The 15,397-nt window shown below is 35.6% G+C and overlaps 1 protein-coding gene across 3 annotated transcripts in view; it reads right to left on the bottom strand.

Annotated features, from left to right (window-relative positions):
- Positions 1 to 15,397, bottom strand: part of TENM1 (teneurin transmembrane protein 1) — a 734,894-nt gene that overhangs the window by 263,238 nt on the left and 456,259 nt on the right. For all 3 annotated transcript variants that reach the window (XM_054695568.1, XM_054695569.1, XM_054695570.1), the window contains one exon: positions 3,640 to 3,792. In XM_054695568.1, coding sequence (XP_054551543.1) covers positions 3,640 to 3,792 — 153 coding nt within the window. The remainder of the gene's footprint in view (positions 1 to 3,639; positions 3,793 to 15,397) is intronic.

Genomic DNA, 15,397 nt, shown 5'->3' with positions numbered 1-15,397 from the left:
AGATACATGTAACTATTGTTCATGGGGAACCAATTCCAGTAGAACTTGATTTTTTTAAAGTGTCATTCAACCTATCTATGACTTTGATGATGAAGGTGATGATAATTAAAAACAGTAGATGTTAACTTGGTAGATTAAGAGAGAAACTCCAAAAAGACAACAGAAGGCCATCATTCAAGAAAAAGTTGATGCCAGTTTGAAAGGGGGCTCTGTAGTACCTAAGAGTTTGTTAACAGACTCAAGGTAATTTCCAAATCATTTGACTCATTAATAATTATAGCCAAATTAAACAATGTGCCTGGTACCATGCTGTCAGTTTCACTTCCATTGTTGTACTTCTCTCAGCCACCATTTGAGACAGGTGCTGTCGGAGCCACCTGGGGCAGCTGAACCCTGCAATCCCTGGGTCCTCGGGGCTGCTAGCACAGCCTGCTGGGCTGGGATACACTAGGGTGAAGAATCAAGCTTGGCCCCTGATGTTGGGAACCGCTCAATCTGGATAGGACTAAGTCTGTGCAGTGACATGGTAGGAACTTGGCTCCTGACATCCTGAGTGAGAGAGCTGCTGGGGAGGGGAGGATCCTAATGGTCACTGTGGAAGCCTTTAGTGATGCACATGGACTCCCCCTTTTTCATCTGAGCTGCTGTGTGTGTGCTGGGTAAGAGCCCCCACCTCGGTCCCCCCAGGGTGCCATAGGCCCTGGCTCCAGATGCAGTAGGCCTTCTGCACCCTGCCAACTCCTAGAGCTGCAGCTCCACTTGCCACCATTGGCAGATGACTGGAACTTCTACCTCTCCCTCCCCTACTAGTTCTCCTTCTCCCTCTACCCCACTGGTGAATTTTGTTTTTTCTGCATCAAAGTCACCTGCATTTGTGATGGCAGGTGGTTGGACCCAGAAGCAGTGAGAGAGGTTCTGACTTGGTGAACAAATTTTAGATCCTTTGTCTAGAAACAGTACTATTATTATCATCTTTGTGTTACAGATGAGGATGCTGGTTCAATGAGGCTGTGTTTATTAATTGCTGGAGGTAGAAGGGCCAGGACATGGCACAGCCAGTATCCAAAGATCAGTCTGACACTCGTGTCCACAGTGCTCAATGCGCAAGTAAAGAAAACAATGTCAAAAATTATTATCTAGTTTTCAGGTTTATATTTTAATGCATACAGTATCACTAAGATAAGCTTCTAGAATTATATTCATGGGGTATGTGATGTCTAGAAAATCAAAATGATACAGTTGACCATTTTGAAAATATACCATATTAACTCAAGGCTTGGTGTAGATATACATGGCATTATAAAAGAGGAACTATGTTTACATTTAGTATATGAAGTATAAACCTAATACAGCAGAACTATGATATGCAGTTATGGTCAAGATTTTCTTCAGACTTATATTAAAAAAGTCTATTTAAGGTAACAACTTCGTGTATATAGCATCAGCCCTTAATAATTTTTCTCAATGATAAATTGAAGTTGGTTTGGCTTGTATGTTGTTAGAATTGAGGAGAAACATAAAAATATTTTTCACTTGGGCCTCCCTGGTGGTGCAGGCAGTTGAGCGCAGCACTGTGAAGCTGTTCACAGCCTCCACAGTGCCGGTTCAATCCCTGCCGGCCAGGGAGCAATCCACATGGCGAGCCGACCTCTCCTGTCTCGCCCGCTCCTCCCCTCAGCAGTGTATTTCGTCAGTCTGCCTGTTCTGTTCCCAACTCTGTCTCTGGTGAGCCCTCTCACCCTCCCGTGCATCTAGCCTGTACCCCAGCTCTTGTATAAATGAAATAAATCTTAAAAAATATTTTTCACTGTGAAACTTCTCACAACACATTAAATATAAGTGTACAGAATTTCTCAAAAATCTATTATGAGCAGATTTGGGGCTTTGCTTTCATTGTGTAAAATATCCTTTGTGGTTTTCATATATACTTTATGTATATGTTTCAGTGCACCGCAGAAGTTAAGAGCCAAGGTTTAGAATCAGAACGCCAGTTTGTAGCTTGTGATTTTGGGTAAGTGACCTAACCTTTTTAAGCCTCTATTTCTCATTTGGAAAATGGGGAACATAATGTTACATTCATGATACAAAACATAGTAAGTGTCTGGAGCAATTCATGGCAATTGAAAACTGTGTAATACATTTTAGTCATTACTATCAAACTACGTAGAGTGAAGGAATCCTAGATTCTTGAATTAGAATATAATAAACATTTTCTGATAACGAGTACATGATGAGCTTCTTGCTGTCTTGTATGTTTCATTTTCCTCAAACAGATAATTCATAATTTTCATTATGAATGACAAGAGACGTGTAGGCATATGGCATTAAATGGTGGTGCTTGTAACTGCAGATATAAAGAATTCAAGTAGTAGGAGAGAATGTAAGGGAGAAAATAGTCCAGTGCAAATATATTCAGGCCCTTTGCTCTGCCATCTTTGACTCCCATACTACCTTCAGCTCTCCCTTAGGAGCAACAATGAAATCGCTGGAGAGGTCAGGCCAGGCTAGAAACAATATAACTAAACAAGGATGTAAAACAAACTGAACTGTGAGTTGAAAACTAGAACAAACCATGTTTTCCTGATCTTTAAGTATTAATTTTTACTGATGTCTGTACTAAAGCAAAGTTACTTTTTCAAAAACAAATAAAACCAAAATAGAACAAAAGCTACAAATAACCCCCTCCCAAAAGAACTAAAACACAAGCAGCAACGAGTAGTAATATAAACAACTAGAAAACAAAATATCTTATTTGCAATTAATGCACCAAAATAAAACTCTCACCACTCCTATAGAATTTTGAAAGCTTCCTGTGGCTAGGGTTTGTGTCATTTCATTCATTCACCTGTTTACGTGTGATCTTCTAAAAATATTTTATGATAGTGCTGCCTATACATTTTGTTTTCAATTTCTACTTTTTGAATTGACATCCTGAAATTTTACATGGCTTGAGTCCCCCTGTATTGAATCCTATTTCAAGAGAAATCTTATTACAAACTTCCAGTTTAATATACATTAAGACTAAGATCATTCATTGTTGAGAGTGCCAGTGTTGTGACATTTATTGTAAAGAAGTCAGGTAGTTGAGTCTTATGTTACATGTTACAATCCAGTATTCAAAGTGTTTTTTCCTTTTCCCAAACTAGGAAGAATTCATGTTCCCCAACTAGAAAAAAATCATGCTCCCCACTTTTGACATAAACATTTACCCTTATATTAAGCATAAAAGGTTTTTCTTATTATAAACAGAAGAAATTTCCATTTACCCTTTGTAAAATGTTATATATAAATGCTGGGCTTGGACAGAGAGAACTTAATCAAAATCCCATGTTGCCTCAGGGTAGTTATATGCGAAATGCAATTTCCATTGTATTGAAACTTCCATCCTGTAAATATTTATCTATTTTCAAAATTGCCAACATATTTGAAAAGTTTAATTGGTTTATACTCAAGGCACTAGAGAAAGGAAAATTTACTTTCATAAGACATTTACATGTATTTATTCTGTCCACGTAGGGTATTTCTTTGGAGTGATCATGAAATTTAATGTGAAGTGAAACCATCCCAGATTTGGTTCTAATGACCAAATTATAAGAAAAGTAATCAATAATCATCAATCAATCATTTTGATCACTGTACCTTTTTTCTCTGATTTATCGGAAACTTTTCCTCCAATGGGAGAGTAAGTAGTATCCACGGATTCGGTCCCTCTGTTCCCCTTGCTAACTCCATTTTCATAGAGCTGTCCTTCAACTGGTTGCAACTGCCAAGTCAGGCCGAACAAATGTACTGCTGCAAGAAAACAAGCCATACATGAACTTATTCCAGACTCACTGAGAAGGTCTCCAAACCACCTGTCTGTTTGCATTTTAAAATGTCATGACTAGTTTTCTTTTAGCTAGGCCAAACAACTTGGAGTTTATACCCACCATCATACATGTAGCTACTTTTCCAAATAGCTGTTGTTAAAATTCTGAGGCTGAAGCTACTCTAGTGAGAAGATTAGAAGTTGGAGTAGTATTTAACCAGCTACAATAGGTTTAGACTCTGCTCCTCACTGCTGTGAACCTCCTTTTGTTCCACAGTTTCGCTTAGCTGTGTAACTTAAGTTTACATGTAGAAACTGCAGAGTAATGACAGGCAGGGCTATGGAGAAAACACAGAAGACGTTCTATGGCTCGGATTCAACTCATTTCAATACAGATTTCCTGAATGTCTAATATGCACAAGGTCCTGTGATAGCTGCTGCAGATGTTAAAGTCTAGATGCTTATTAGGTTAAGAGTTGGAAGTAGTACAAGTATAAAATAACTATAATATAGTGCAGAATAATTGAAATGATATAGGTTCAAATTGCTATCAGAGGTTTAAAAAATACTCAGTGTTGATCAGTGTGAAGGAAAATGGGCACTCATACACTCTTGATGATAATATAAAAACAATCATCTTTTTGGAGAGCAACATGGCATCATGTATCAAAAAAGAAACTTAAAATTTGGCTTACCATTTTAGCCAACAATTCAATTTCTATGAATTAACTATGAATGCACACCAAACTACAAGTCCATCCATTGCAACATGTAAAAACTAGTAAAGTTATGACCAATCTAAATATTCATCAAAAAGATTAATTAAATAGCTGATGATATAAATAATACAAGCTTATGTAGCTATTAAATCATGCTGAAGACTGCAATGGCACAGGAAATATTTATGATGCATCAAATGAAAAATGCTTGGCTAATAAACAGTATGAATAGTGTATTCTGTATTGTGTGTGTGTATGTGTGTTTGTTTACATGTGTTGATGTCTGGAGAGAGAAAAGGATGGAAGAATAATGTCTATAATTTCTTTATTGTCTATTTTTAGTAAGTGTCTGATATTTGCCATCTGGGGAAAAAGAATTTTTTATTTTAAAAGAAATGATTTAAAGGCATAATAGGTTAAAAATCAACTGAACTGATAAGGAGTGATTTTATGAAGGAAGGAGGATTAGAGATGGACCTTGAAGGATGTGTTTAAGCAATGGGTATGGTGAGGGGTCAGGTCAAATAAAATATAACTTTGTAAAGAACAGATGTATATAAGGCAAGGGAAATTGTGGGATTGAGATTAGCTATGTACACATGGTAGTGGAAGTTAAGGCTGGTAGGGTAGATTAGGGCCATGTTGTGAAGGGCACTGAATGCCACTTGATATTTGATAATGATATTTAGGTTTGGACTTAATTTACTGGGTGAGTGACATTGCTACTTTCTGAGTAGATGAGTGATATGATCAGTTTCCTTTAGGAACATTAATTTGATAGCAATGGGGAGTACTCATGGTTTCTAGCAAAGAAATGATACAATCAGAGCACCTTTTGTAGACAGATAAATGTAGTAGTAGTGGGGAGAAGAATGAATTGGAGGTGTGAAGATTTGGCAAGAACACAAATTGCATAAATGATTTCAGGATTTATCAATAGGCTATATGTGTGTTTGCTCACTTATTGCATAGCTACCCAGATAGTCAAGCTCAACACAGGAGACTTTTGTGGGCTTGATATTCTAGAGAATTATGAAGGTTGGAAAAAGGTCACAAGGTCATATATGCATAAAGGCAAGAGTTAAAGAAGTTGTGAGAGTGAATGAGGTCACTGTGTGGAGAGAGAATGTTTAGGAGAAAACAGTGCCTAGGACAGAAGCTGGGGAAATCCTGTTATCTGTTTTCTCATTGAAATTTTCCATATCAACCCAATCTTACCAAAATAAAGGCCAAATAAAGTTAAATGTGACCATAAGCCATTTTGTAATTTTCTTTATGCTCTTAGACAGATTGGATGGGGCTAGTTTGTATGTCTAACATTCATATATAGTATATGAATTAGAGAACAAGAACGGGAACACTAGCCAGATAGCTTATTTAAAAATCATTCATCCCCTTTTAGTTGGAGCTAAAGAGATTTCTCACACCTACCTTTTAATTTATCCTTAAACTTTTAAGCATTTAATTGGTTTCTACACTTTTCTTTGGATTAAGTCCAGTGCTGCCTGATTAATTTCTGTTGCAATTATTGGAAACAATTGAAACACAAATGTGAGTGGTTCTGAATAAGGTACAGTATGGCATATTAATAAAGCTATACTAGTGACATTCCCAAGAATTCCTTGCCAAAAGACTCAAATTATGGTTGGATTGACATACTTATTCCAATTAAAAGTGTTTATCAGTTTTATAAAAAATCTGCTGTACAGTGCTCCCAAATAATTTGAATATCATGGACATTAAAAGCTATATTGAAAATGTGTTGGTTCGGTCATTTTTTTGTATGTGTGAAATTAGGTGGGTTATAACGAAAAAAGGCACAGTAGTTTTCATTTTGAATATCAAGGGGGATATATTATATACTTTAAGACAGTTTCCTGAGGGCACTCAAAAATGAAAGAAAAATTCATGTGCTGAGAATCACTTCAAAATAATAAAGTAAATGGGTTAATTTCTCACCATCAACTGAAATGGATGGCTTCCAGCCAATCAACATGTATAAAGAGGTATGGCCATATTTAGAGTTTCCTATGTCTTTTCCAGACAACAAGATGTTTGCAATATGTATTTGTATGAATATATAATGAAATTCAATTCAGTTGATATAGACTATAGCTATTATGGCAAGACTACTGGTCTTTTCTGAACTGAACTTCCATAAAGTGAGTTGTGAAAGAAGCCCAAAAGTGCAATGATGTGCACTAAATAATTCCAGTGCTTGGGTTCTATTAGAAATAAATAACATTTTGTTTATATTAAGTCCAATAAGTGCAATTATGCCGACCCTGGGGACACACCCACATACCACTGGAAAGTTATGATAGTGCTTTTACTGTGGGGATATACGTACTGATTAATTTAACCAATATTTTCAAAGTATGTTCTGGGCACAGTGGGAGTGTTGGGAATTACAAGGAAAGGTAATAAAAATATCTAACAGAGAAGACAGCATATCTAGTGGCTGACCAATCTGGTTATTGACTATAAACAACCAACATAGTGTAAGTAGGACATACTAGGTTATGCACACAAGGCATCTCAGTCTTGGATACAGGATGAAGATAATGGAGCCCTTAATTTTTAGTGTCTTCCCATCTAGATCTACTCTGTGTTTATAGTTCCACTTCATAGGCAAGTTCCCCAAACCCAAGTACAAACACTGGGTTTATAGAATTAAGGGTATAGCTGGTAATGAAGAACCAGGGAAATGTTAATTTATACACATACATTGATTCAACACATATTTTTTGAGTGGCTACTTGTGCCAGACATTGTTTTTCTAAGTTTTCAGCAGTGAATAAACTAAAAAACAAAACTACCTTTTCAGAAGTCATATGAGAGTGATGAGTTAAAAGAAGCAAATAATAAATATATGATAAAATTAATCTAATATGGAAGCAGACAAATAAATTAATCTCAAGTAGTTTTAAGTGCTAGAAAGGAAAAAAATGAGTAGTCAGGAAAGGACTCTTAGAGGAGAAAATATTTGAATCAAGAGTTAAATGAAGTAAATCCATGAAAGTATCTTGTTGAAGAATCTTCCAGGGAGAAGGAACAATTACATAAAACCTTGAAGCCATACATGGAATGCATGAGGAACTGCTAAGGAGCCCAGCGTAACTGGAGTTCAGTCAGGAAGAAGAGTGGTAGGAAAATTCATAAACATAAGGATTTGACCCCTAATCCTGTTAGCTCCGGGCTCCAACCAGCTTCACAAACTTGTCACCACTAAATCACAAGTGAACAGAAAGTAATTAACTAAAATCACACATACCAGAAACTATACCTCCAAATGGGCGTTGCTGATTACAGTAGATCTAATGTAAGTACTCCTGATTCCAAATTCAAAGTTATTTTTTTTAAAGATATGTATCTTTACATATATCTCCTCAATGAGTACAGATGGATACTACCCAGATATCTCAGGGAGTACCAGTCCTGTTATTCTCACTTCACTGAAATTCAGTGGCTGGACAGAGGTATATGCACATTCAGGAATAATGTCTGTTTAGCTAATTAAAAATGGCAGTCCTTGGTCTATAGATGCTTGTTGATTTTGATTTTTACTTTACTACAATTAGTCTTTTTCCTGGTCCCTTATTTAGGTTTTCTAAATTTCTGCTATGAGTTAGACCATCCGGTATTTTTCTTTTTCTTTCTGGCTTATTTCGCTGAGCTTGATCCCTTCCAACTCCATCCATGTTGCTGCAAATTGCATGAGTTTATCTTTTTTGATTGCTGAGTAATATTCTACAGTGGGGGGCGGGGGAGGAGAAGAGGGATTAGGGTCAGAAAAAGGCGGTGGGAATTGTATGGGGAATATAACCAAAATGAAAATGCATATATTATGCAAAAATGAAAAATGATGTAACAATTATATAAAATAAAATAATTTATAAAAAAATAAAATTGAGTAGGGAGCCATTAAAAAAAATGGCAGTCCCTACTGCTCCCCTAACAAATGTTCCCTAGTACTGAGCACTGTATATTTGATAATTATTATCCTTCTTGTTTTATCCAATTGCAAAGAGTTATGCTCTGAAATAATATTTTTATTAGAAAGTTAATGTAACAAATGGATTATCTTGTTGTGCCCAATTGTCAAACGCAAGCACCTTAGATTTCAAGGCTAGCTGACTTCATGGGCAGAAGCTCTACTTAAATTGGCCATTTCTGTCGGTGTAATTCTCCAATTCTCTCTTCAGTAATTTCTCTGTACTTTGTGTTATGATGTTGGACTTTCTCTTCAAAAAGACTGATGGTCTCTAATAACATTTATAGTCTATAATACTCCTCCACTTCATTTCCTATCAAAAGGCAAATAAATATTCACTTTTGAGGGAAAGGTCACAGGAATGTTTCAGAGGTAGATGTAGGAAGTACTTATTGAATGATCTAGGTCTGTACTGTCCAATATGGTAGCAACTTGAAATGTGACTTGTCAGAGTTGAAGACTTAGTATGAAAGAAATAATGCAAAATAGCCAATTTACGATTTCTATATTGATTACATGTTGAAATGATAATATTTTGGATATATTCAATTATGTAAACACTTTATTTACATTAATTTCACCTGTTTCTTTTTATTTTTTCAATTGGCTACTGTAAAATTTTAACTCACATTTGTGGTTGGCTTTGTATTTCACTTGGACAGTGCTATCTTGACTATCTAGAACATTTCACAACGAATATCATGTTTTTTCTTTTAGCTCCCTGTCATAGAACTTACATGCCATATTGAAGATATCTATTATGTCTGCTTGAACATTATTAAGGACTCACAGTGCAGAGACTATGTCTCCCTCATATTTATATTCTGGGCACCTAACTCAGTCCCTACAAGTCAAGAAATACTGTGGTTTTACACTTCTGGTAGTACTGTAAGGCAGTAAAGCAGCACTGGAAAGTAATACTGTCATAGCTATCAAATTCTTAATTGAGAATATTTCTTGACCAAGGAATTTTACTTCTAGGGCTCTAGAAGTAATCTACATAATAAATAAGTACCTATGTGCATAATGAGGCATATAAAAGGAAATTCAATACAGAATAATGACCGTTAATATAGTAAATGAATAGAACTACTAATATGTTGGTGTATGGCAGAGAGGTATACCCCTACTATGAAATCTTATGTAAGAATGAAAAGGACTGGGGCCTCCCCAGTGGTGGTGCAGCACGTTGAGTACAGCACTGTGAAGCTGTCCACGGTCTCTGCAGCGCCAGTTCAGTTCCTGGCTGGCCAGGGAGATTCCCACATGGCTACAGTAGATCTAATACAAGCACTCCTGACTCCAAATTCAAAGTTATTTTATCTAAAGATTTGTATCTTTATATATATCTCCTTAATGAGTACAGATGGATATTACCCAGATATCTCAGGGAGTACACTACTGCTCCTGTCGTGCCTGCTGCTCCCCTCAGCAGTGTATTTCAGTCCTTCTACCTATTCTGCTCCCTGCTCTGTCTCTGGTGAATTCTCTCACCCTCCTGTGCCTCTGGCCTGTACCCCAGTGCTTACATAAATAAATAAATCTTCAAAAAAAAAAAATGAAAAGGACTGATAGTGAAAAACTGTCAGATTGGAGGAAATTAAGGAGATATGACAACTGGAGTCAATGTGGGATCCTAGATAGGCTTTTAGACCAGAAAGAAAAATAGAGGAAAAACTGGAAGAAATCTAAATTAAACTAAGTTGAGTGAACAGCATACCAGTGCTAATGTCTGACTTTTAATAATTGCACCATGGTTATGTAATAGGTTAACATTGGTGGGAGTTGAGTGACAGATACAAAGGAACTCTGCTACATGTACAACTTTTTGGTAAGTCTACATTTTTAAAAATAAAAAGTCAAAAAGGAAAATGTACTGATCCAGCAGTGTGCTGGAGCCAGATTATACAGTTTTACTAGAGCCAACTGTGCCATCTCTTCCCAATTCCACTTTTAGTGACCTCATGTGGGCAGCTGAAATCTCCTGTGGTGGGTGTATTAACACTCCAGGAATCCGCAAACGTTGCAAATCAAGACTTTTTTTATTTTTATTTATTTATTTTTTGTTCAGAAAGCTGCCTGTTAGACATTGATCAGTACACCACTGGATGATCTATATGTACTGACAAGAGAAGAGCACTAAGACTTATGTGAAAACACAGTAGAACAATGCACATCCAACAATTCCTTTTAAGTGAAAAAATATATATATATCTATATGTAAATGCATAGAAAGAAAGCTAGAAGGATTAATACCAAACTACTAATCTATAGAGTGGGGAGCTAGGAGAACTTCAACAGTCTCATAGTATTGTTCAAATCCTCTACAAAGTTAATGTATTCATGTATTATATGATAAAAATAATACTAAGTGCTCAACAAACCTTTTAAAAATCTGAATGACTAAATACATTGTTTTGTTGCATGTCTTTTAGTGCTGTCTTCTATCTAAGAGCTTTTCAAAATTTTTGAAAACAGAACAATCTGGCAATTAAATATAAATAACTCCAAAACATACAACAGATAAAATATAACTCCTTTGATTGAATGTGAGTGAAGGTCAAAAATACTTAAAAAGATATCTAAGATATAGTTTGAAATCTACTGGTCTAAAAACTTATCTGCAAACTAACTGAATAAGGAAAATTTTGATTCTCAGAAGTATTCATTTTGGTAGTTAAATTTATTGGAGTAACTATAACAGTGTTAGGGGATAGGAAGTCTTCCATGGTATTCTGTATCTTTTGATGCTTTGTGTCCTTATAAATAATATTCAGATCTATTTAATTACATGGTAAATAAAACTTTGATAAAAATATACAAATATTCCTTCTAATTGCAATATTTGTAAGGCAAATACAACTTTGCTTTCAAGGAATTCATCTTGCAATTGCAAAATGCACACCTATTTAGCCAAGGATGCTAGATTTATTTGTTGCGAGAATTTTTTGGTGTTGTTTTACAAAATAAACCTATTTACAAAGTTTGAAATCTGTCTCACAAAGACCTGCCCATCATGGAGGATATAAGTTTGAAATCGTGCCAAGACGAGTATATGACAATTTGCTTTTCCTTTTTAATAGCAATTTTTTCTCCCACCAGCTCCCTGACATATCTTGCTTCATATTCCTTCAGGCTAAGGAATGCTACTGCTTTTGTACTTTACTTCTAAAGCTCGTCAAAGCTACAGATCTACTTGTATGTTGGACAGTTCCCTTCCTGAAAAATATACCAAGTACATTACCCAGATGGTGACCCCTGATGACTTCAGGCTTTCAAGTTAACTCCTATGGGAAGCAATCTTACCAGACCAATTCTTCAGTGGTCATCATGTGAGCTAGATGCTTCCACAATAAGAAACATCACTGCAAAAATAAATGCTGTTTGAATTAAATGCAGTGGCTGCAAACATTACTGAAATCAGGTTATCTTTCCATTTTAAAATAAATCCCATTTTCATTACATTAAACATCAAATTGGTATATGAGTGAACTATAGCCCTTTGATAAATTACCTTCAGATCTGGGTTTTATCCTGGTAATAACCAGATTACATGCAGGATTGGAAAGCATTAGTTTTCAGAGAAGCATTTTTCAAGAACTGAATAAAGGAAGTAATGCATGTTTATTTATGTACCTTACTTTTGCCTCAGCAGTTTCATTCAAGTTTTTTTTCTTTTTTTTTCCTAGGGTTATACATATACATTTTCTACTAAAAATATTATCTGTGCTTGCACTACATCATGAGCATAAATAAAACACACTTAAATGTTCCTTTTCAAAGCGATTTGAGCTGAGTCAATATGGCTTTGACATCCCTTTCAAACATTTTTGAAAGCTGGAAAAGCTGTCATGTCAGGAATGGGTAGAATTTCCTTGAAAGAAAGGATTTTCCTAATGAAAAAAAACAAAAACAGCATTTTAACCTGAGTACTTTTATATAACAAATTTTGCAAGTCAGCTACAGTGAAATAGTACAATTAAAAGCCTATTAGAGGACAGACTGAGATAATATAACAGAGGCAACAAGGACACCTTTCTTGTTCCTCCACATGTTTGAATCTCTACATTTCCTCTCCTAAATGAAATGAATTATTCTCTATTGCAGCATGCTTTTTTTTTTTCAGTCTTAGAATGGTCCTAGTTTTATCCAATATTGAGGCTAGAAGAGATTCGATCAGAGTAATAAATCATCTTAATATACAAGTTCTATATTATATTATCTTAAAACTTTCATTTACTATGTATTTATATTTTCCATTCCAAAGCTACAGCAATATTTATAAATAACATGTCTATTTGAGTACCTTATCACAGGTTTAATATATGATCTCCATTTGCAGTTGCATAACAGGCCCATCTGTGTATTCCTTATCAGACAGACACAATTATTTAGTGTTTTCATCTCAAGTCACAGCACCAATAAGTGCTCTCCATAACTCAAATCTTATTTACTTTTGTATTATTATTTGCTTTGCGGAGTTGGGAGGAATAAGCAGCATAATAATAGGAGCAATTAAAAAAAACATTTTAATGAATAATGCAAAAAATATCAATTTAGCCAGGAATCAACACTTTTGATTCTTCTATAAATTTTTTTGTTTTCTTTCCCAATTTACTTTATTTTCTGCTCAACTAATTTTTACTTTCACTATGGTTCAAATCACTGCCTATCACTTCATCATCATTGATGATGGAAGTCTCAGATTCCCGAACAGTCTCTTACCCTGTTTCCTGGTTTGAGTGCTTACTGTTAATAACAGTCAGATTCTTTCAAAATGATCCAAATAAAACTAATGAGTATGGAAAGCAAGAAATATACACAGAAACTCTCTCCTCTTCTTACCTATTTTTCCTGTATGTATTTAAATTTTAAAAATGGAAATGTAGTCACTGGTTTATATCTTCAATTCCTAGTAGCTGATGCTTTGAAACTCACTTTTCTGATATAGCATCATGGCATCAGGGCCATAGATATGTGTATGTGTTCTGCAAACTCCAAGATTTTGAAATTTTAAAACTCTTTCCATTACCTGATTATTCACAGTTAGCATTCAAGAACAGGGCTTATATGAGGATATGGAGTATGGAAGATGGGAAATAAATGAGTGGGATAATACTCTAGCTGATTATTCTGAACCTTCTCAGGTACCTTAGAAGATCTGATCAGATGAAGATCTGATCCCCAAATGCAGTGGATGGGATTATCATGATCCAGTTTGTTCTGGGTTTTTTTGGAGGTGGCATCATGACAGGGTTCGTCTGGAAGAGTCACCAATGATTTGGATTGATTCATAATCAGGATCCTTAAGCCTTCTTTCTCTCAATAGTGATTTATTGGCTGGTTATCCTGTATTAGACAGTGTCTAGGTGCTGAGGATACCTACTTTGATGGGAAAATCCTTGCCCTCTTAAAGCTTACAATCTACCTAAAAGGAGGCAAGTGTCATGTGGTGGTCAAGAGAAGATGCTCCGGAGCCAAGTGCCTTTTTAAAAATCCCAACTCTGTCGCAGTTAGTTAGACCTTGGGCAAGTTACATAATCATTGTGCCTCATATACCATCATCATGAAATCTCTGGCACTTAATAAATACACAATAAATGTTAGCCATTTTGATGAAGCCTGGTTAATTCGCCCTTAAGCTAGCTCTTCTAAAAGCATGTTGGAAGTGGAGAAATGCAGAGAGACAGTTTTTTGCCCAGTGCAACTATGTTCTCATATACTAGAAGAGGTTTGTGTAATTGTGGTTTTCTGGAGAGAGCTACATAGCAGAATAAAAAAAAAATTCTCATCTAATTTTCTAATTTCAAATGCTTGAGCAATTACAGTAAACATTCATTACTTTCCTCACTCCCATTAATACCCCTCCCCCACACTGCACATCTCCTTTTCTCCATCACCATGGTCATAGTGGTTTAGAATTTGTAGATTTTGGGTTCTTTTGTTAAAAGGTTTCTAGAAATTAGAGCATCCCAAAGATTTGGAAAGGTGCCATTATTTCTTGGTAGAGTGCACTTTCCACAAAGGTCAGCAGAAAGCAGTTAGAATCTCATTTTTATGAAATATAACTAAGAATTCTCACATAGCCATACAGTATGAAATGGGTCCTAAGAAACTTTTCAGCTAAATTACCCAGTATGCATTCCTAGGTGATGGATTCAACTCTAGCAAGCTGATCTGTGTCCATAATTTAATATAATCATGTTATGTTAGAACTCAGAAAGACCACAGACCAGTAGAGATTGTAAAAGAGGGAGGGAGTAACTTTACAGTGGAGAAACCTGGTAAAACACTGCCTTTGAGAATGATCAAGGTTACTGTTACCAGTGATCACATGTACATGATAGCATGTATTCTTGGTTTGATAATGACATCTCTCGGTCATCTTCCCCCAAACCCATAATCCTAGACTAAACATGAGAACATTGGCAAAACTCAAATTGAGGGACATTTGGTAAAAAAAAAAAAATTGACCAGGTCTACTCACAACTGTCTAGATCATTTAGGAAACTGTCACATACTAGATGAGGTTAGGGAGACATGAAACAATGTAATAACCTTTACTGGATGGGATCCTAGAAAAGGAAAAGGACATTGGGGAAAAACTGGTGGAATCTGAATTTAATGTCAAGTTCATTTAATAATAATTATCAGTGTTGGACTCTTGGTTCTGACAATGTACCAAGGTGATATGGGATGCTAATAATAACAGAAACTGGATGAGGAGTACATCAGACTGCTCTGCACCACCTTTGCAACTTTTGTGTAAAATCAATAAATGTTCTAAAATTAAAAGCTTATTTTGGAAAAAGAAAAGGCTATAGACAAATCATTTGATCGAGTCACCCCATTTTATAGAAAGGAAACTAAAAGCAA

Source organism: Talpa occidentalis, unplaced genomic scaffold (genome assembly GCF_014898055.3).
Source record: "Talpa occidentalis isolate TD23 unplaced genomic scaffold, MPIMG_talOcc4v2.1 talOcc4.15, whole genome shotgun sequence".
In the NCBI taxonomy this organism is placed as follows: domain Eukaryota; kingdom Metazoa; phylum Chordata; class Mammalia; order Eulipotyphla; family Talpidae; genus Talpa; species Talpa occidentalis.
The sequence above is the reverse complement of the archived record's forward strand: the minus strand, read 5'-3'. Positions and strand labels throughout refer to the sequence as shown.